Genomic DNA, 20,800 nt, shown 5'->3' with positions numbered 1-20,800 from the left:
TAATTGAACACTTGCTGTTGGCAGAGAACCGTAGTAAGCACTTGGGAGTGTATCATATAACAGTAAGCAGAGACTCCCTGCCCACAGTGAGCCTACAGTCTAGAAGGACTGCAATGGGGGATGAGTCTGAGGGGGGTTGAGCCAGTCAGTCAGTCACTCAGTCAATCGTATTTATTGAACACTTGCTATTTGCAGAGAACTGTAGTAAGCACTTGGAAGTGTATCATATAACAATAAACAGAGAATCGCTGCCCACAGTGAGCCTACAGTCTAGAAGGACTGCGGTGGGGGCTGAGTCTGAGGGGGGTTGAGCCAGTCAGTCACTCACTCTGTCAGTGGTATTAATTGAACACTTGCTGTTGGCAGAGAACCGTAGTAAGCACTTGGGAGTGTATCGTATAACAATAAACAGAGAATCCCTGCCCACAGTGAGCCTACAGTCTAGAAGGACTGCAGTGGGGGCTGAGTCTGAGGGGGGTTGAGCCAGTCAGTCAGTCACTCTGTCAGTCGTATTAATTGAACACTTGCTGTTGGCAGAGAACCGTAGTAAGCACTTGGGAGTGTATCATATAACAGTAAGCAGAGACTCCCTGCCCACAGTGAGCCTACAGTCTAGAAGGACTGCAATGGGGGATGAGTCTGAGGGGGGTTGAGCCAGTCAGTCAGTCACTCAGTCAATCGTATTTATTGAACACTTGCTATTTGCAGAGAACTGTAGTAAGCACTTGGAAGTGTATCATATAACAATAAACAGAGAATTGCTGCCCACAGTGAGCCTACAGTCTAGAAGGACTGCGGTGGGGGCTGAGTCTGAGGGGGGTTGAGCCAGTCAGTCAGTCACTCAGTCAATCATATTTATTGAACACTTGCTGTTGGCAGAGAACCGTAGTAAGCACTTGGGAGTGTATCATATAACACTCATATGATGTGATGAGATATGATGTGGCTGAGAAGCAGCGTGGCTCAGTGGAAAGAGCATGGGCTTTGGAGTCAGCGGTCATGGGTTCAAATCCCAGCTCCTCCAATTGTCAGCTGTGTGACTTTGGGCAAGTCACTTAACTTCTCTGGGCCTCAGTGACCTCATCTGTAAAATGGGGATTGAGACTGTGAGCCCCACGTGGGACAACCTGATCACGTTGTATCCTCCCCAGCGCTTAGAACAGTGCTTTGCACACAGTAAGCGCTTAATAAATGCCATCATTAATTAATTAATTAATATAACAGTAAGCAGAGAATCCCTGCCCACAGTGAGCTTACAGTCTAGAAGGCCTGCGGCGGGGGCTGAGTCTGAGAGGGGGCCCCATGGGCCAGCGGGCCCCCGTTTGAGCAGAGTGGGTCCGGCCCGCCCCCAGGTACAGCGAAGACAAGGGCTGGGAGCTCCTGTGGCTGTGCACTGGCCTCTTCCCGCCGAGCAACGTCCTGCTGCCGCACGTCCAGCGCTTCCTGCAGTCACAACGGCACCAGCCGCTCTCCACCGACTGCTTGCAGCGGCTCCAGAAGGCCTTGAGGTGCGGCTGGCCCCGTCCTGTTCCCCGCCCCGTCCGACCCCCCGGCCCTCGGCATCCCGGCTGGAATGCTGTTGCCTTTCAGGAATGGGTCCCGGAAATACCCGCCCCATCTGGTGGAGGTGGAAGCCATTCAACACAAGACGACCCAGATCTTCCACAAAGTTTACTTCCCCGATGACACGGACGAGGTGGGGCGGCGGTTCTGGGAGCTGGGGAAACTCAATAAATACGACTGAATGAATGAATGAATGAATGAATGAATGAATGAAGGGCGAAGGGCCAACAGGTGTGGCCCCGGTATGTGTGTCTCGTGTGTCCATATGCACGTGTCCCACGTGTCCATGAGTCAGCCTTCCTCACAGCTGTGGTTCCTCCTGCCACTGGAGCCGCCCTGCCACACCGCCGCTGCCCCCCAAAGCTACTTAATAATAATAATGATGGTATTTGTTAAGCGCTTACTATGTGCAAAGCACTGTTCTAAGCGCTGGGGAGGTTACAAGATGATCAGGTTGGCCCACAGGGGGCTCACAGATTTAATCCCCATTTTACAGATGAGGTAACTGAGGCACTGAGAAGTTAAGAGACTTGCCCAAAATCACACAACTGACAGTTGGCAGAGCTGGGATTTGAACCCCTGACCTCTGACTCCAAAGCCCGCGCTCTTTCCACTGAGCCACGCTGCTTCTCATCCGTCTGAGTTCTTTCTGTTGGCAGGGATTTGATCTTCCTCTCACAGAGCCCCAGAGCTGGGATCTTGCGGGGGCGAGGGACCGGTGGCAGCCAACGAGCCTGGTGCCCTCTGCCCGAAGGACATAGACACTCTGGGTCAGGAGGGGAGGGGAGGGGTCCGGCGACACAGGGACCACAGGATTTGGGGATGAGAGCAAGGTGGGAATGGGGTCAGGGGGCAGCCCCTTCCTCAGCCCAGACCCTCACCCCCTCCTTCCCCAGGCATTCGAGGTGGAGTCCAGCACCAAAGCGAAGGATTTCTGTCAGAGTATTTCCACCAGGCTGCTCCTCAAGTCCCCGGACGGATTCAGCCTCTTCGTCAAAATCTCTGACAAGGTTCGTCAGGACCCCTAAACCTCGCCTTTCCAGCCCCCTGTCACCGAGGAACCACCAACTTCTTCCACACTGGAGTGTCAGGGGAGTGCCCAGCCCTGTCCTTACCATGAGGGGAACAAGTTACAGAATAGACAACCTCTCTGGGGGGGGGTCTTAGTTGGCCCTTGTGAGCTCTTCCTATCCGTCTCCTGGGTGTTTCTGAGTCTCTCTTGCTACCTCTGAATCCATCTTGGCCTCAGAGTTGGGAGGAGGGGGCGGATGTGTGTGTGTGCGCGTGGCTGTCTCTGTCTGCATTTGTGTATTTCTTCCTCTGTGATTCTTTTTATGGTATTTGTGAAATGCTTACTATGTGCCGGGCACCGAACTGATCACTGGGGTGGATACAAGCTAGTCGGGTTGGACACAGTCCCTGTCCCACATGAGGCTCACAGTCCTTATCCTCATTTTACAGATGAGGTAACAGAGGCACAGAGAAGTGCCCCAAATCACCCAGCAGACATGTGTCGGAGCTAGGATTAGAACCCAGGTCCTTCTGACTCCCATGCCTGTCCTGTATCCACTAGGCCACGCTGCTTCTGTGTCTGTGTGTCGCTCCATCCCTGTCAACACCCCTGGTTTACAGGGGGTCAGTGGTGGTACCCCCTGAGCCCAGGTTGTGCCGTGCAGGTGATCAGCGTTCCGGAGGGAGATTTCTTCTTTGACTTTGTCCGACACCTGACGGACTGGATCAAGAAAGCAAGACCTGTGAAAGAAGGTAACGGGGCAGGGCCTTCCAGGGTTCTCCCTCAGCCCGGGCCACTGTCATATGATGGCAACCCCAGTGATGACACCTGGGGGTTCATTCATTCAATCGTATTTATTGAGTGCTTACTGTGTGCGGAGCACGGTACTAAGCGCTTGGGAAGTACAAGTTGGCAACATCTAGAGACGGTCCCTACCCAACAGCGGGCTCACAGTCTAGAAGACTGTGACGTGACTGTGTCTAGAAGACAAAGACGTTGTCTTTGGTCCATTGGGGGTCATGCAGGGAGAGTCAGAGATGGAGAGGGAAGAGTCGGGGGTGTTGGATGGGCCTTGCTGTTGGAATGCTGAACAGACGGGCAACGACCGAACCTAGGAAGGCTTCCTGGGTGAGGGAGGCGGGTCCTCGGGGAGTCTGGATTGACAGGCTGGCTGATGGGGCGAAGGAAGCCATCCCGCTCCAACCTACCGCGTGTCTTTTCAGGGATCGTGCCGTCGCTGACCTACCAGGTGTTCTTCATGAAGAAGCTGTGGACGAACACCGTCCCAGGGAAGGACCCCATGGCTGACTCCATCTTCCACTACTACCAGGTGGGCCGAGGCCGCTCCCCGACTCGGGTCCGCCCCCACCCCAGTGCACGACGGCCCATCCGTAGCCGAAAGCCTGAGCCCCAGAGAGCACCATGAGGTTCCTCGGGAGGGATCCGGTACCTTCTCTCCCCCTCATTCCTGCTCCCTCCTCACCCCCCTGATGCGTTGACCCTGCAGGAGCTCCCCAAGTACCTGCGGGGCTACCACCGTTGCACGCGGGAAGAGGTGCTGAGCCTGGGAGCCCTGATCTACAGGGTCAAGTTCGAAGATGACAAGTCCTATTTCCCCAGCATCCCCAAGCTGCTCAGGGAGCTGGTGCCCCAAGACCTGATCTCCCAGCTCTCCCCGGATGACTGGAAACGGGTAACCGCTGCTCACCCACAGGCCGTGCCCTGCTGCATCGCCATGGGGCCACGGGGGGACAGGGCAGTCTGCTGGGGTAAAACCCCCAGGACAGGGTTGGAAAAAAGGGCAGGCGTTCTCCCTACAGAAGAAATCTGCCGCAGATTCATTCATTCATTCATTCAATCGTATTTATTGAGCGCTTACTGTGTGCAGAGCACTGTACTAAGCGCTTGGGAAGTACAAGTTGGCAACATATAGAGGCGGTCCCTACCCAAGAGCGGGCTCCCAGTCTAGAAGGCGGGCTCACATAGAGAAGCAGTGTGACCTGTTGGTGGGAATCAGAGGACCTAGGTCCTGGCTCTGCCACTTGTCAGCTGGGTGACCATGGGCAAGTCTATTAACTACTCTGTGCCTCAGTTTCCTCATCTGTAAAACGGGGATTAAGTCCTCCTTTGACTGGGAGCCCCATGTGAACAGGGACTGTGTCCAACCTATCTCGTATTTACTACAGTGCTTGGCACCCAGTAACCACTTCATAAACACCACCATTATTGTAATCCACCGTCATGTCATTGCGGCCTGCGTGTCACTGTGGCATTTAGGATGGGCTATTGGTACCTCCCCACTTGGGGGCTGAGCCCACCCTCTTCTTGGCTTCCCAATGCCCTGCCCACCTAAGCTGGGGAAAGATGGGGGCCTCCAGGGCTGGTTCCTCCTTGCTTCTGACCAGAAGGAAGCAATCAGGCCTGGAGGGGCAGTTGAGGAGAGGGGTTGTACCCTGTTGGGGGGCAGTACCACTCTTTTGTGCTGCCAGCAACGGTCCACCCAGATGCCTGGTGGGTCCGAAGTAGAGGAGGTGGCAGGGATCTTTCTGGGCAACCAGACTGGCAAGCAGGCAGGAAGTCACTAGGCACTGGCAGGAGCTGCAGCACCATAATGTCAGGGCACTGCCCGGCTGTGGGGCAGGGCGGACAGGGGATGGGCTGGGAAACCGGGCAGTCTTGAGGATTTGGTGGAGGTGGGCGTCCCTGGGCTCCTCCCTGCCTGAGAACCCTGGTGGTGTTTCTGTCAGGAGCCTCCGTTTCCCCCACTCTCATCTCTGGGGTTTGAGGGGAAAGAGTGGGCCTGGAGGTGGGGGGGGGCGGATGACAGTGGAGGAAAGCAGATCGGGTCGGGGGTGCCGATCAGTGGGTTGGGACACAGTCGAGGTGGTCTCCGTGCACACTGTTTCCCCACAGTCCATCGTGGCCTATTTCAACAAGCACGCGGGCAAGTCCAAGGAGGAGGCCAAGCTGGCTTTCCTCAGGCTCATCTTCAAGTGGCCCACGTTTGGCTCGGCCTTCTTTGAGGTCAAGGTATGTGCCCAGTGGGGACGGGGGGGTGAGGGGGACGTGGGGGAACATAGATGGTGACGGCAGGGGAGATTCTCATCTTGATCCCTGAGCTGCTTGGTAGTCAACTGACTGATCGATCCACCTGTGCTGGCTACCTCTCTCGGGCCCCGAAGCCTGGCGGCTGTGCTGACCCGGGGCTCCCTGCCCACCCATACCCTCGTCCAGTCGGGCAGGTGGCCAGGCAGGTCAGAAAAAAGGCTGCTTTTTTCTGTATCAGCAAACCACCGAGCCCAACTTCCCCGAGATCCTGCTGATCGCAATCAACAAGCACGGCGTCAGCCTCATTGACCCCAGGTCCAAGGTAACGGCCAGTCAGGTGGGCGTCGGTCCTCACCACCCCCGTCCCACCCCCAGCCTCCATCCTTCGCTCGGACCAGCTTGCTACCCCTCCGATGATCTCCTGTCCCAGCGCTTGACCTGTTTCCCCACCCAAATACCCACCTTAACCCAGGAATAATAACTGTGATATTTGTTAAGCGCTGACTATGTGTCAGGCACTGTACTAAGGAGTGGATACAAGCAAATTAGGTTGGACACAGTCCCTCTCCCATGGCAGGCTCACAGTCTCAATCCCCATTTTACAGATGAGGGAATTGAGGCACAGAGAAGTAAGGTCAAAGAGCAGAAAAGTGGTGAGGCTGGGATTAGAACTCACGACCTTCTGACTCACAGTCCCGTGATTTCTCAGCTCCGCCTCGCTGCTGCCCCACCTCCCCCCAGGGCCAACTCACCCCTCTCTTCCTTGACCACCTTTTGCAGGCTGTTCTCACCCCCTTCTTCTCCCCTGCCACCAGGACGTCCTCACCACCCACCCCTTCACCAAGATCTCAAACTGGAGCAGCGGCAACACGTATTTCCACATCACCATTGGGAACCTGGTCCGAGGGAGCAAGCTGCTCTGTGAGACTTCCCTGGTAAGAGACTGGGGCCGGGACCGCCCCCTTTCCTTCCCCGAGGTGGTTTGCCGCCGACCTCAATGGGGGTGGGGGGAGATAATATCAATAATAGTATTTATTAAATGCTTGCTTACTGTATGCAGAGCACAGTGCTAAGCGGTGGGAGAGAACACGCAGGTGTGAATTAGATATGATCCCTGTCCCTTGGTGGGGAAGACCCGAGGGACATTCAGGCAGTGCCCGGGATGCCCCGCCTCGGTAGACACTTCCCTCACGCCCCTCCGTGCAGGGCTACAAGATGGATGACCTGTTGACATCCTACATCAGCCAGATGCTGACAGCCATGAGCAAGCAGCGGAGCGGGAAGGGCAGCAAGTGAACCCGGGGCCGGGCCCCTGCTCCTCCGCCAGCTGCGGCCCGTCGGGTACCCCTGCAGCTGGGGCTGGGCCTGCCGGGGGTGGGTGAGGCCCCGCGGACCCCCGGCCCCTGACTCTGACCCCGACTCCCCATCCAGCGAGGAAGACTATCTGTGACCCTGAGGTGGAGAGGCCGCATCCCACGGTGGGGGAGGGACTCGTGGTGAAGCCCCCTGTGGTCCTCCCCTGCCCCCACTCCCACAGAGGGATGCAAAGAAACAAGTGCATTTAAATGGGGTCTCTGTGCTGTACGAGTCGTGGCGTCAAGATTCCCCCCACCCCGTTTCCAGTAAGTGGTGAATCCTCTTTCTGAGAGCCAGAGTGGGCTTTGGGTGGCTGCTTGGCCAGAAGGGTGGGTCTCTCCTGAACCCCTTCCCTCCCAGGTGGGTGGCCCCAGCGATTCCTGCCCCAGGTGCATCCAGAACCCGCCTTTATTCAAGCTGGGAGGGGGCAAACGGGGGTTTTCACAGGCAACGGAGAGGGAGCAGGAGGCTCAAATCCTCCCTCACCCCCCACGGTGCCCGCTTCAGGGGGCCCGAGATGGTGAATCCTCAAAGCAGGGATCCTGACTACAGCATCCTGAGGCTGGGCTGCTTCCTCCTCCTCCTGGATTCTGGCCGCGCTTCCCACCCGGGGAGGGGGCCGAGGTGGCTCCCAGGCATCTGGGGTAGAGAGCAGCCCGGGGCCCGGCCGAAGACCCAGTAGGAGTTGGAGGCGCGGGGGCAGAGGGGGCGGAAATCCAGTGGGGGTGGAGGAGCGGGGAATCTTCGGCCCTTGGCTCCATTGCAGGCTTCGAACAGGCCTGTCCCGTCATCTGTGCAGACCCTACCCCCATCTAGGAGCCCCCCCACCCCCGCAAAGCCCCTTCAGGCTGACACTGACCCACGTGGGCGAGCAGGGTCAGCCGCTTACGACTTGCTGCTGGGGGCCGTTTGGCTGACCTCGAAGGATGAGGTGGACGAGCAGGCCAGGGGGGCCACTCTGGTTCTGGAGTTTCCTTCCAGGATCGAGGAGGAGGAGGATGAGGAGGTGTTGCTGACTCCTGGGGGAGTCAGACCATGAACTGGGGGTCCGATCCCAATGTCCCCCTACCCATCTCCTGGGGAGGGGGCCGGCACAACCCAACTCCTCCTGGTCCAGCCCAGTCATTCCCCCGCAGGCCGAATACTTGCCAAGGCATTGTTCCTCAGTGCAGAACACTAAACTCCTCTCTCTCCACCTGGAACCCCAAGAAAGAAAGCTGGGGTCCAGTCCCAAATAATAATTATGATCATTGTTAAGTGCTTACTCTGGGCCAGGCACTGGACTAAGCGCTGGGGTGGTTACGAGCAAATCAGGTTGGACGCAATCCCTGTCCCACGTGGGGATCACAGTCTCGATCCCCATTTAACAGATGAGGTAACTGGGGCACAGTGAAGTGACTTGTCCAAGGTCACAGAAGACAATAATAATAATAATAATGGCATTTGTTAAGCGCTTACTATGTGCAAAGCACTGTTCTAAGCGCTGGGGGGATACAAGTTGATCAGGTTGTCCCACGTGGGGCTCACAGTCTTGATCCCCATTTTACAGATGAGGTAACTGAGGCTCAGAGAAGTTAAGTGACTTGCCCAAGGCCACACAGCAGACATGTGGAGGAGCCGGGATTCAAACCCATGACCTCTGACTCCAAAGCCCGTGCTCTTTCCACTGAGCCACGCTGCGGAGCCGGGATAAGAACCCGTGACCTTTTGACTCCGAGGCCTGTGCCGTGTCCACAAGGCCGTGCTGCTTCTCTTAGCCAGCGGGCCGGACTCGGGGCAGGGAGTGGGAGTCCAGTAGAGTGCCTTCCGGCAGGGCGGGGAGGGGGAGGCTGCAGCCAAAGCAAATGAGACCACCAGAATTCTGCCACGGGGGAAAGGAGCACCTGAGGTGACGGGTGGGCAAGGGGGCGGCCGGCAGCACTCACGAGTGGAAAGCGAAGACCAGCAGGATGAGGGCCGCGGACAAGACGTCGGTCAGAATCCACATGTGCCGATATTCCTCTGGGGTCTAAGGTAAAGACGCAGCTCAGGGTGCCCAGCGGCACCCTCCCCCCACCCCCGACCCCCATCTCTGGGGCCAAAAACTTGGGGGCTGGGGAGAGGGAGACAGAGATGGTGAGAAACTGACATCAAGACAGAGCACCATGAGACGGCAGGAAACAGGTCAAGACACGAGTGAGTCCGAGGGAGCCTGAGGCAGAGTGGACGGGGGGGAAGAGTTGAAAGAGTCCGGGGGCTCTGGTGGGGTTTGGGGGTGGCAGAGAGGGGGCCGGCTGACCATGAGGAAGAGTGGGCGGTGAAGGGCCTTAAGGTGATGCACGGTGTTGGTGGTGACCGAGTGAGCTCCCGCGCACCAGGCCAGAGAGAAGAGCCACGGCTCGCTGACCACATATACGTTGGTGGTGATGTTGGCGGCCGCATACATCCTGCGGGTGGGGGGGAGGGGGCAGGAGAAATGAGGGGGAAAGCCCACTCATCATCCCAAGACATCCCTGGCATCTGCAGGGAACCCCGGGGAGAACGAGCCACTGGAACAGTGGGAGGGACAAAGGTCAGACTTCAAGAACTTTCCTCTCTATAAGGTGTGTCTCCAGCCCTTAGACGGGTGTTTAGGGGAGCTCAGGGGTAGGAACGGTTTGAGGGCCACGTGACCATTTGGGAAAGGGCAGAGGGATTGCCAGGATGACGACCCCCCATGGTATCTAACTACCCCTAGATTCTACCTTCTCCCAAGGGATTGGGTTAAGCATTTACTACACTGTACTAAGGAGGCTCTCAAATGTCATCACTACTCCACTCCACCCTCCCCTAGAAGAGGAGACAGCATGGCTAGTGGAAAGAGCGTAGGCCTGGGTCCATGGGCCTGCTCTGTCCTAGGTCGATGGCAGGGGCCCCCCAATGCTCATTCAGAGCTGACCGGGATTCCAGCAGCCCCTGGGGCTGGATGCAGGGGGAGGAGACCCTTCCCGCCGCACCCACGGGATGAGGTAGAGGAGGGGCAGCGGTTCCAGGAAGGGGATTTAGGAGGACCAGCTGGGAACCTGGGAAGACCCGGGAGGCGGGAGACAGGGAGGGGCTTCCAGTCACTGCTGTGGGCACGCCGAGGGCAAACGACAGCACCTTGTGGACTGGCCATCACCTACTGGATGGTATCGCGGGCCATGTCCGTGTAGGGCAGGTTCAGTCCCGTGATGTTGTTCCGCAGGAGGTCCGGCACCGAAGCCTGGTGGCGCGTGACGTGCTGGAACCCAGGGGCGGTCTGCTGGACGTTCGATCGCTGTGCGTCTGGGAGCCAGAGGACCTGGGGCGGGAGAGGAGGGGAAAGGGCGTTGGGTGCTTCTGGCTGGGGTGCTGGCAGAAGGAAGGGACTGGGATGGTCCGCCCCTAACCCTGAGGTGGGCATTCAGGAGGACCCAGCATCCTGATGCCGCTATTGGCGACAGTCTCGGGCTGGCTGGGCGGTGGAGCTGATGGCCGGTACCAGATGGGGTTTGATTCTCGACTCGTTGACGATGGCATCCAACGCCCTGCTGATCCACGAGCTCGTGTAGGGGTGGGGATTCGGCGGGCGGTAGAGGTCAAAAATCACTAGTTTGTTGGCTCGGTCCGCCAGCCGCAGGAAGTCGCTGAATTTGAAGACGGACTGGTTCGCGGCCTGAGCTCGGTCGGCGCCCGACAGGGAGCCCATGTCCACGTAAGGCTTGTCCTGAAAACAGACGGACGGACGGACCTTGAGACACGGTCCACGGGACACAAGGACGGATGAGGTCATTGACAAGCAGCATGGCATAGCAGAGCACGTGCCCGGGAGTCAGAAGGTTGTGGGTTCTAATCCTGGCTCCCCCTTGTCTGTTATATGACTTTGGGTAGGTCACTTTACTTCTCCGTGCTTCAGTCACCTCATCTGTAAAATGGGGGTTGAGAGTGGGAGTCCCATGTGGGACAAGGACTGTGTCCAATCCCATTTGCTTGTATCTGCCACAGCGCTTAGTACAGTACCTGGCACATAGTAAGTGCTTAACAAATACCACAATTACTATTCCTTCACTTTGGGTTTCTGAGCAAGAGGACGGGGGCCGGAGTTGCAGAGCCAGCATCTCCCCAACCCAACATATCCTCCGCACGTGGGTGCCCCCCACCCCCCAGCCACCTCCAGCAGCCAGGCTGGGGAGGGGGCTTCTACTATCTGTTCTAGGGATGAGGAAACACTGGGCTCCCGGTTGGGAATATGTTCAGTGGAGTCAGAAAACCTGGGTTCGAGGCCCAGCTCTACCACCGGCCTGCTGTGCGAGCTCAGGTGAATCAGTCATTCATTCAGTCATTTTCTGAGCGCTTACCGTGTGCAGAGCACTGTACTAAGTGCTTGGAAAGTACAATTCAGAATCACAGAACCTCTCTGCACCTCCGTTTCCCCAACGGCGAAATGGGGAGAATAATCCCACCTTCCCAGAGTCCGGGGTGAAGGTGCAATCACTGCTGGGAAAGGGGATTGGCCGCTAGATTCAAGGGAGAGGCCACGTTACTTGGGAGACTCCCCACCCCGAGCCTCCTTCTCCCCCCACCCCCCAAGGCCGCTGGCCAGCTTGGCTTCCCATACCCGGAGGAACCACCGGCCTGCATTGAGGACCTCCAGCTCGGACCAGGAGAACATGGAGGAATGGACGTTGGACTTGTTGGGGTGGACTTGCTGGACATTAGTCGTTCTGCGCAAAGTGTGGTCATGCATGAGATACGGGACCCCGTCGTAACTGGGGAGGGAGGGAGGAGACCGATGTGAGAGGCGCTATCCCGTCAGAGCTGGGGGCAGCTCCTACTTGTAGCAGTCCAGGGGCACGGGATGCTTTAGACCCCCAACCCCCCTGTTCTACCCTCCCTCGGGGATGGGAGGAGCACAGAGACTGTGGGGGACACCCAGGCTGACCACTCCGCTCCGATCCCCTCTTCCTTTCATTAATTCATTCGATCGTATTTATCGAGTGCTTATTGTGTGCAGAGCACTGTGCTAAGTGCTTGGGAGAGTACAATATAATAAACAGACACATTCCCTGCCCACAACGAGCTTACAGTCCTGCTCCCTCTTGGCCCCACAAAGTCCCTCAGTCCACTTCCAGATCTGACCAAGGTCACCTCGTCCAACTTCACCTCTGGGTAAGTCACTGAGTCCCTTTCCCTGATGATCGCCGGACACGGAAGCGCTACCCACTGCCCCACAGTCCCCACCACTAGTCTCATTCAATCATTCATTCATTCAGTTGTATTTATTGAGCGCTTACTGTGCGCAGAACACTGTACTAAGCGCTTGGGAAGTACAAGTTGGCAACATATAGAGACGGTCCCTACCCAACAGTGGGCTCCCAGTCTAGAAAGGGCTCACAGTCTCCACCAACCCATCCGGGGTATTTATTGAATTCTTGCTGTGTGCAGAGAACCGTACTAAGTGCTTGGGAGAGTACAATATGGTTGGTAGACACAGTCTCTGCCTTCAGGGAGCTTACAGTCTAATGAGGAAGGTAGACCTTAAAATAATTTACAGGTAGGGGAGTATATAAGTGCCGTGGGGGTGACAGGATGTGTGTGTGTTTGTGAGAGAGAGATGGAGAGAAAGGGAGTTCCAAAGTGTTTTGGGGGTGGAAGTAAGTGCATTGGAGAGTCTCTGTCCACTGTGGGTAGTGTGAGTCGACCCGTCTGTGGGAATTTAGGGGCTGCGGCAGTTGCAGCAGAAAAGAGGAGCGGTGTGGCCTAGTGGAAAGAGCCTGAGCACGGAAGTCAGGAACACTGACTTCAAAGCCCTACTGAGAGCTGAGGCCCGGCTGTGTGAGGACAAAAAGTCCTCACCCTGGGCTTCCAGGCTGTCCATCACCTCGCCCCCTCCTACCTCACCTCCCTTCTCCCCTTCTCCAGCCCCGCCCGCACCCTCCGCTCCTCTGCCGCTAAATCTCCTCACCGTGCCTCGTTCTCGCCCGTCCCACCGTCGACCCCCAGCCCACGTCCTACCCCTGGCCTGGAATGCCCTCCCTCCGCACATCCGCCAAGCTAGCTCTCTTCCTCCCTTCAAAGCCCTACTGAGAGCTCACCTCCTCCAGGAGGCCTTCCCAGACTGAGCCCCCTCCTTCCTCTCCCCCTCCTCCCCATCCCCCCGCCTTACCTCCTTCCCCTCCCCACAGCACCTGTATATATGTATATATGTTTGTACGGATTTATTACGCTATTAATTAATTTATTTTATTTGTACATATTTATTCTATTTATTTTATTTTGTTAATATGTTTTGTTTTGTTGTCTGTCTCCCCCTTCTAGACTATGAGCCCACTGCTGGGTAGGGACCGTCTCTATATGTTGCCAACTTGGACTTCCCAAGTGCTTACTACAGTGTTCTGCACACAGTAAGCGCTCAATAAATACGACTGAATGCATGAATGAATGGGTTCTAATCCCAGCTCTGACACTTGCCTGCAGTGTGTGACCTTGGGCCAGTTGCTTAGCTTCCCTGTGCCTCAGTTTCCTCACATGTAAAGTGGGGATTCAATATCCATTCTCCCTCCTACCTAGACTGTGAGCCCCATGAGGCACAGGGGCTGTGTCCAACCTGCTTTTCTTGGGTTTACCCCAGTGCTCAGTACAGTGCTTGGCCCATGGCAAGCACTTGAGAAAAAGCACGATTATTACAGAAGACGTCGTCCTGTGTCTGTCTCCCCCTCCAGACCGTAAGCTCATTGTAAGCAGGGAAAGTCTACCAACTCTGTTGTTTTGTACTCTCCCAAGCGCTTAGTACAGTGAAGCAGCGTGGCTCAATGGAAAGACCCTGGACTTTGGAGTCAGAGGTCGTGGGTTCAAATCCCGGCTCTGCCAACAGCCAGCTGTGTGACTTTGGGCAAGTCACTTAACTTCTCTGGGCCTCAGTTACCTCATCTGTAAAATGGGGATTAAGACTGTGAGCCCCCCGTGGGACAACCTGATTACCTTGTAACCTCCCCAGCGCTTAGAACAGTGCTTTGCACATAGTAAGCACTTAAAAAGGCTATCATTATTATTATTATTACAGTGCTTTGCACCCAGTAAGTGCTCAATAAATACAATCGATTGATCGAGAGGCAGCAATAAGGATAGTAAGATGAAAACGGGGTGGAAAAGAATCCCTCCGGCTCTGTGGTCTCAGCCCAGCCTTCTCCTCTTAAATTCCCTTTCATTCATTCAGTCGTATTTATTGAGTGCTTACTGTGTGCAGAGCACTGTACTAAGCGCTTGGGAAGGCATTCGTGCCCTGCAGCCTGGCTTCAGCTCTTCCTCCCTTGCCCACCCTATCTTCCTCCGGGTTGAACCCCGCTAGAGCCCCTGGGAGGGTAAATGCCCGAGGTTGCCCCGTCCTGATCCCCGGGCGGGAGTGGGGCCACCCCCTTACCTGATGGTGACATCAGTCTCCAGTCCCTCGGCCCCGTGGTCAATGGCTTTCTCGAAAGCCATCTTGGTGTTCTCGGGCGCCAGCTTCGTGGGACGGGGTAGCGGGGAGTCAGAGGGGGCACCAAAGGCAGGTCAGCACTGGACCAGAGACCCCTCCTCCAGGCCGGAGGGTCCAGAGGAAGGGCAGGAAGGAGGGGGCTTCGGGACTGTATCCTCCCCCATGCCACCCCTGGACCCCTTAGCCCTGTGCCCCTCTGGACGAGGTGGTTGGGGACGCAGATATAGGCCGTACTCTCGCCCCCCTCCCCTTTCTGGGTTCCCTTCAGCGGGGCTGTGGCCAAGCAAACCTGGTGGGGGGTGGGTGGGAGGGCCTCTTCCCCCCCCCCCCCCATCTTCCGCACCTACCATTGGGGCCCCCCGATGCCCAATCAGAGCTGGCCGGGGTCCCAGAGCCCCCCGGGGCTGGATGCAGGGGGAGGAGACCCCCAGCGGGACCAGGTAGAGGAAGAACAGCAGCGCCAGGAAGGGGATGAGGAGGACCAGCTGGGAGCCTGGGAAAAATAATAATAATACTAGCCAAGCACTGTACTAAGCACTGTGTGGACACAGGCAAATCGGATGGGACACAGTCCCTGTCCCATTTGAGGCCCACGGTCTTAATCCCCATTTTACGGATGAGGTAACTGAGGCCCGGAGCAGTGAAGCGTCTTGCCCAAGGCCCCACAGCGGATAAGTGGAGGAGCTGGATTAGAAGCCATCAATCAATCAATCGTATTTATTGAGCGCTTACTGTGTGCAGAGCACTGTACTAAGCGCTTGGGAAGTACAAGTTGGCAACATATAGAGACAGTCCCTACCCAACAGTGGGCTCACAGTCTAAAAGACATGACTTTCCAACTCCCAGGCCTGCGCTCTATCAAGTAAACCATGCTGCTTCTCTACAGGAGGGTGGTTGCCACAGCTGGTGGGGAGATAGGGGGTTCCAGACTCCCCCCACCCCCTCCCGAATCCGTTCCAGCCGTGGAGGTGGCTGAGTGGGAAGGTCGGTGTCTAGTCGGGAGGTCGGGATCCCAGGAGATCCTGGCAACCGCAGGCTCCCGATGGGGTCAGAGTCTAACGGGGACCCAACCGGGGGGTCGTGGTACCTCTGTTCTTCAGGCGGGTGTAGTGGAGCGCCACGGGCCAGGACAGGAATACCATGACGGCGATGGCCCCCAGGTGCAGGTAAGGCGCAGTCACCTGCAAGGAGGCCCGAGAGGCGCAGAGGAGAGGCCGGTCTCTCCATCCCCTCCCCCTGAGCACCCAGGATAACCCCCCCCCACCACCACCACCATCCCCACCCGAGCAAACCTGGAGGGACAACAGGGTTGTGATCCAATTTTCCTTCCAGAGTTTGCAAATGACCACAATCCAGGCCAGGGACACGCCCAGCAACACCACTATCACCATCTGGGGAGAACCACGGGGGCGTTTCTGTGGGGCTGGCAGGGTCCCGCGGGGAAAAACTCCCTCACTGAAAGGAGGTATCTGCCCCACTCTACTCCAGCCCTCCTCCCAAATCCTGGGTATAGCCAGCCACCTCCTCCCAGAGGCCCTCCCTAAATCCAGCACTGCCCATTGCCGGCAGGAAGAACTCAAATTCTCCAGCTGTAGCTACTGCAGTCTGCTGCAGAGCTGATCCCCAGCCCACCCAGACTGGTGGGGAGGGGTCATCTTAGACTATGAGCCCCCTGAAGGACAGGGACCATGTCTAAATCCCTCCAACTTTTACAGTATTTGTTAAGCGCTTACTATATGCCAGGCAGGGTACTAAGTGCTGGGGTAGATACAAGCTAATCAGGTTCATTCAGTCAATCGAATTTATTGAGCCCTTACTGTGTGCAGAGCACTGTGCTAAGCGCATGGAAAGTACAATTTGGCAACAGATAGAGACTGTCCCTACCCAACAGTGGGCTCACAGTCTAGAAGGGGGAGACAGTCAACCAAAAAAAAAAGTAGGCATCAATAGCATCAAAACATAAATAGAATAATATATATATCATTAATAAAATAAATAGAATATGTACAAATATACACAAGTGCTGTGGGGCAGGGGAGGGGGTAGAGCAGAGGGAGGGAGTAGGGGTGATGGGGGGGGAGGTGGGACAGAGGAAAAAAGGGGGGCTCAGCCTGGGAAGGCCTCCTGGAGGAGGTGAGCCCTCAGTAGGGCTTTGAAGAGGGGAAGAGAGCTATAATTAGAGAAGCAGCGCGGCTCAGTGGAAAAGAGCACGAGCTTTGGAGTCAGAGGTCATGGGTTCAAATTCCGGCTCCACCTACTGTCAGCTGTGTGACTTTGGGCAAGTCACTTAACTTCTCTGGGTCTCAGTTCCCTCATCTGTAAACTGGGGATGAAGACTGTGAGCCCCCCGTGGGACAGCCTGATCACCTTGTAACCTCCCCAGCGCTTAGAACAGTGCTTTGCACATAGTAAGCGCTTAATAAATGCCATCATTATTATTATTATTAAGTGACTTGCACAGTGGATAAGTGGCACAGCAGAATTAGAACCTGGTTCCTCCGCGTCCCAGGCCAGTGCTCTTTCCATTAGACCACGCTGTTTCTCCTGTATATTCATCATCATCAATCGTATTTATTGAGCACTTACTATGTGCAGAGCAATGTACTAAGCACTTGGGAAGTATCTATCTAAATCTATCTATTTATTTATTCTATTTTATTTTGTTAGTATGTTTGGCTTTGTTCTCTGTCTCCCCCTTTTAGACTGTGAGCCCACTGTTGGGTAGGGACTGTCTCTATATGTTGCCAATTTGTATTTCCCAAACGCTTAGTACAGTGCTCTGCACATAGTAAGCGCTCAATAAATACGATTGATGATGATGAAGTACAAATTGGCAACATATAGAGACAGTCCCTACCCAACAGTGGGCTCACAGTCTAAAAGGGGGAGACAGAGAACAAAACCAAACATACTAACAAAATAAAATAAATAGAATAGATATATATTTGTATATTCTCGTACAGCGCTCTGCACACAGCAGGCGCTCAATTAATACTAGCACTACTATCCGTACAACCAGGGCATACCTTGTGGCCACGATGCAGGTACAGCTGCTGGCCCTCGGACAGCAAGCACACAGCCAGGATCTGGGGCGGCAAGCAGGGGCACGTCGGGCCCTCGACGGCCTCGGGTGCGATCGTCGGCGTCCCCCCCGCCTCCCCTCCTCTGGGGCGGGGGGCCGTGACTCCCCTCATCACCCCAGGCCCGCTGGCCTCCGCCGCTCAGCCGGTGGTGTTGGAGGAAACGTCCTTCTGGCCTCCCTCCCTTCTCAGCTACAGCAAACTTCGGCCCTGCCCACCTTCAGAGCCCCAGCCACCTCCTCCCAGAGGCCTTCCCTGACTGACTCCATCTTCCGGGCCTCATCACCCCCTCAGCACTCAACTGCATCAACCACAATCACGATCAGTCTAGCGCTTTTATATTTCCAAAGCACCGTCACATCAATTATCTCATTTTTATCCTCAAGACACCCCTGGGAGGTAAGGAAAGGCAAGTACTAGTAGCAGAGAAGCATCGTGGCCTGGTGGATAGAGCACAGGCCTGGGAATCAGAGGAGCTGGGTTCTAATCCTGACTGTGCCGCTTATCTGCTGTGAGACTTTGGGCAACTCACTTCACTTCTCTGTGTCTGTTACCTTATCTGTAAAATGGGGATTAAGACTGTGAACCCGTGGGACAGGGATTCACTCATTCAATCGTATTTATTGAGCACTTACTGTGTGCAGAGCACTGTACTGAGCGCTTGGGAAATACAAGTTGGCAACATATAGAGACGGTCCCTACCCAACAACGGGCTCACAGTCTAGAAGGGGGAGACAGACAACAAAACAAATTAGCGAACAAAAACCTGATTATCTTGTATCTACCCCTGCGCTGAGAACAGTGTTCAACACCTAGTAAGCGCTTAAATACCATTATTATTATTATCGTTATTATGTGGGACATGGATGGTGTCCAACCTAACTTGTATCTGCCCCAGTGCTTAGTAGAGTGCCTGGAACAGACTAAGTGATTAACAAATACCATTTTTAAAAATCCCCATTTTACAGAGGCCCAAAAAGGTGAAGTGATTTGAGCCAGGACTGGGATTAGAAACTGCACCTCCTCAATCTCAGCCCCAGCCCCCGACACTGCCTCCCTTCTTGGGATTCAGCTGATAGTTGTTGAGTTGCTTGTGATTAACACTTGCACCTGTTCTTTCACTCTTTCCTATCAGATTCAGCAATCTATTTCTACCAACTCCCCATTTGGCCTCAAGACTCTTCACGGCCAAGAGTGCGTTTTTCGCTTCTGTTTCAGACCACGCTCAAAGGTGCCAGGAGCAGCCGTGGGCTGGTTGGCCTCCTGGAACCCCAGAGGGGCACGGGTGAGGAACCCAGGCCCGAGGGAGGGGGGAAACGATTCTCACCACCAGCCCCGAAAGGTAGGTGACCATGACCGAGGCCAAGACCAGCAGCGCGAGGGACCAGAAGAACCAGCGGCCCACTTTCGTGTACGTGAACCTGAAACGTCACCACGGCTGTCAGGGCCACAGAGCCATGACTGCTGATGCCATCCCCACTGGGGCCACCCAACCTGATGCCGCCCAGCCCCGACTGTTGGTTCCAACGCCACCGAAGCCACAGCTGAGGCACCACGGCCACCGGCGTCAGGACCGCCTGGTGGGGCTCGGGTCTTCACGCCCCCCTCTCCGCCTCCCCAAGCGCAGTCACATCAGTGATCTCTGCTTTCCTTCATCGCACCCCTGGGAGGCCAAGGAGAGGCAAATATTCTCATTCCCATTTTACAGAGGAAGAAACTGAGGCCCACAGGAGTAAAGTGGCTGGCCCAACTCATCCTGCAGGGCAGGGCCGGGTCATTCCCACCAGGGCCCAGTTCCCGGTCTCCCACTCCAGTCTGTCATGCTCTCTCCCGAGAGTCCACCCCCGTGCTCCGGGGGCTCCGGACCCCCTCTGGCCTCCGCCCTGCCAAACCCCGAGAGGGGTGGAGGGTGGCAGGCGGGCATACCAGTCGAAGTTGTTGTAGTCGTTCTTGGCCTGCGCCCACGAGTAGAGGAAGAACAGAGACAGGCTGAAGGCCGCAAGCACGATGGGCAGAAACAGGCACTCATTCTGGGGAACGGGAGGGAGTCCTGTTGGGCCTTTGTCCAGGGGCTGGGCTGCCCACCCAGGGGGGACTGCCCACTGTGGGGTAGGGACCGTCTCTATATGTTGCCAACTTGTACTTCCCAAGCGCTTAGTACAGTGCTCTGCACACAGTAAGCGCTCAATAAATACGATTGATTGATTGGCCGTGTGAAGCTCAGAAGGCTGGAAGGGAAGCTGGGCATGGGGCAGCCTCTTGGGTGTCTGGACTACAAGTCCCAGAATGCCACGAGGCCCAAGCTGAGCACGGACTGAGCATGCTCCAGGCCTGACTGGGCCCTCTGAGCCATAACAGTGAGGGAGGGTCACTGATGGGTTGAACTGGGAAAGCCTCCCCCCAGATTTTGGGCTTTTGGGTTTTTTTTTTTTTAACCTACTAACAGGGCCACAAGTGAAGTCCCTTTTCTCCCTGCCCACCCTCCAACTGGGCCCAGCCCAGACCTTCTTACAGCAGCAGACCCCTGGCCTGGCCCTGGCCCCCTGGGCCCGCCTCCATTGGCAGCTGTAGAGGCCGATCAGGATGGAGATGAAGGACCGGTGGCTGTAGCGGTGCCTCAGCTGTGAACCCACTGCCTTCAGCCTCTCCAGTTTCATGAAGTTGGGGGACCTGCGACTCCCCTGTGGCTGCCACCTTCGCGTCCCTCTGGGGGGATACGGTCAGCAGGCCAGACCTCCTCCTGGGGAGAGATGGTCAGCAGTCCAAGCATCCCCCTCCTCTTCCTGGAGAGACACAGTCAGCGGTCCTCGCCCTCCCTCTTCCACGTGAGGTGGCATAGCCAACTGTCCAGCCCTCCCTTCCCAGGACGTTGGCCTGTTGGCCAGAAGGACTTGGGCAAGCACCCAGTACCAAGATGGTGACTTCGGGGACCCGGGCTACCTGGCTGGACTGGAAATCGGCCTCTTGCCTTCAGGATTCCCCGAGTTTGCCCAAGTTCTGTTTTGGTGGGCTGGTCTGGAAGAAAAAGAATTGGGGAGAGGGATGAGTAATCTCAACTGCTCAGAAGCAGCGGACTACTCCAGAAACTTCAGAAAAGTGCTCTCCTGGGATGGGGGGAGACCGATGGAACCCAGGAGCCACGGACGAAAGCCTGAGGGAATGGGGTCCAGGAAAGATGAAAAGGATTGAAACCTTCGAGAAACTTTAAAGAAGGTAAGGTCAGCGTGATGATGGTATTAAGTGTTTCCTCAGGACTGTAAGCTCTTTGTGGATGGGGAACGTGTC

At 56.0% G+C, this 20,800-nt stretch overlaps 2 protein-coding genes across 2 annotated transcripts in view; one reads left to right on the top strand and one right to left on the bottom strand.

The window, feature by feature from the left end:
- MYO7A (myosin VIIA) overlaps positions 1 to 7,189 on the top strand; it is a 54,777-nt gene extending 47,588 nt beyond the window's left edge. Inside the window, exons 41-50 of the mRNA XM_038761817.1 lie at positions 1,353 to 1,508; positions 1,591 to 1,696; positions 2,460 to 2,573; positions 3,240 to 3,327; positions 3,799 to 3,905; positions 4,083 to 4,268; positions 5,489 to 5,605; positions 5,862 to 5,945; positions 6,439 to 6,558; positions 6,830 to 7,189. Coding sequence (XP_038617745.1) covers positions 1,353 to 1,508; positions 1,591 to 1,696; positions 2,460 to 2,573; positions 3,240 to 3,327; positions 3,799 to 3,905; positions 4,083 to 4,268; positions 5,489 to 5,605; positions 5,862 to 5,945; positions 6,439 to 6,558; positions 6,830 to 6,919 — 1,168 coding nt within the window. The 3' untranslated portion in view covers positions 6,920 to 7,189. The remainder of the gene's footprint in view (positions 1 to 1,352; positions 1,509 to 1,590; positions 1,697 to 2,459; positions 2,574 to 3,239; positions 3,328 to 3,798; positions 3,906 to 4,082; positions 4,269 to 5,488; positions 5,606 to 5,861; positions 5,946 to 6,438; positions 6,559 to 6,829) is intronic.
- A 97-nt stretch (positions 7,190 to 7,286) lies between these two features.
- On the bottom strand, positions 7,287 to 20,516 carry GDPD4 (glycerophosphodiester phosphodiesterase domain containing 4). Its single transcript, XM_038762054.1, has 16 exons — positions 20,456 to 20,516; positions 20,020 to 20,255; positions 19,442 to 19,545; positions 18,843 to 18,936; positions 17,462 to 17,521; positions 15,728 to 15,826; positions 15,523 to 15,616; positions 14,783 to 14,928; positions 14,379 to 14,461; positions 11,577 to 11,727; positions 10,461 to 10,685; positions 10,123 to 10,280; positions 9,258 to 9,405; positions 8,905 to 8,987; positions 8,129 to 8,175; positions 7,287 to 7,998 (listed from the first exon to the last, which is right to left on the bottom strand). Exons 2-16 carry the CDS (start codon positions 20,170 to 20,172, stop codon positions 7,865 to 7,867), a joined length of 1,779 nt encoding a protein of 592 aa, XP_038617982.1. The 5' UTR covers positions 20,173 to 20,255; positions 20,456 to 20,516; the 3' UTR covers positions 7,287 to 7,864.
- Positions 20,517 to 20,800: the final 284 nt, after the last annotated feature.

This window comes from Tachyglossus aculeatus, chromosome 20 (genome assembly GCF_015852505.1).
Source record: "Tachyglossus aculeatus isolate mTacAcu1 chromosome 20, mTacAcu1.pri, whole genome shotgun sequence".
Classification (NCBI taxonomy): Eukaryota; Metazoa; Chordata; class Mammalia; order Monotremata; family Tachyglossidae; genus Tachyglossus; species Tachyglossus aculeatus.
Note: the sequence above shows the minus strand (reverse complement) of the source record. Positions and strands in the feature narration are given on the sequence as shown.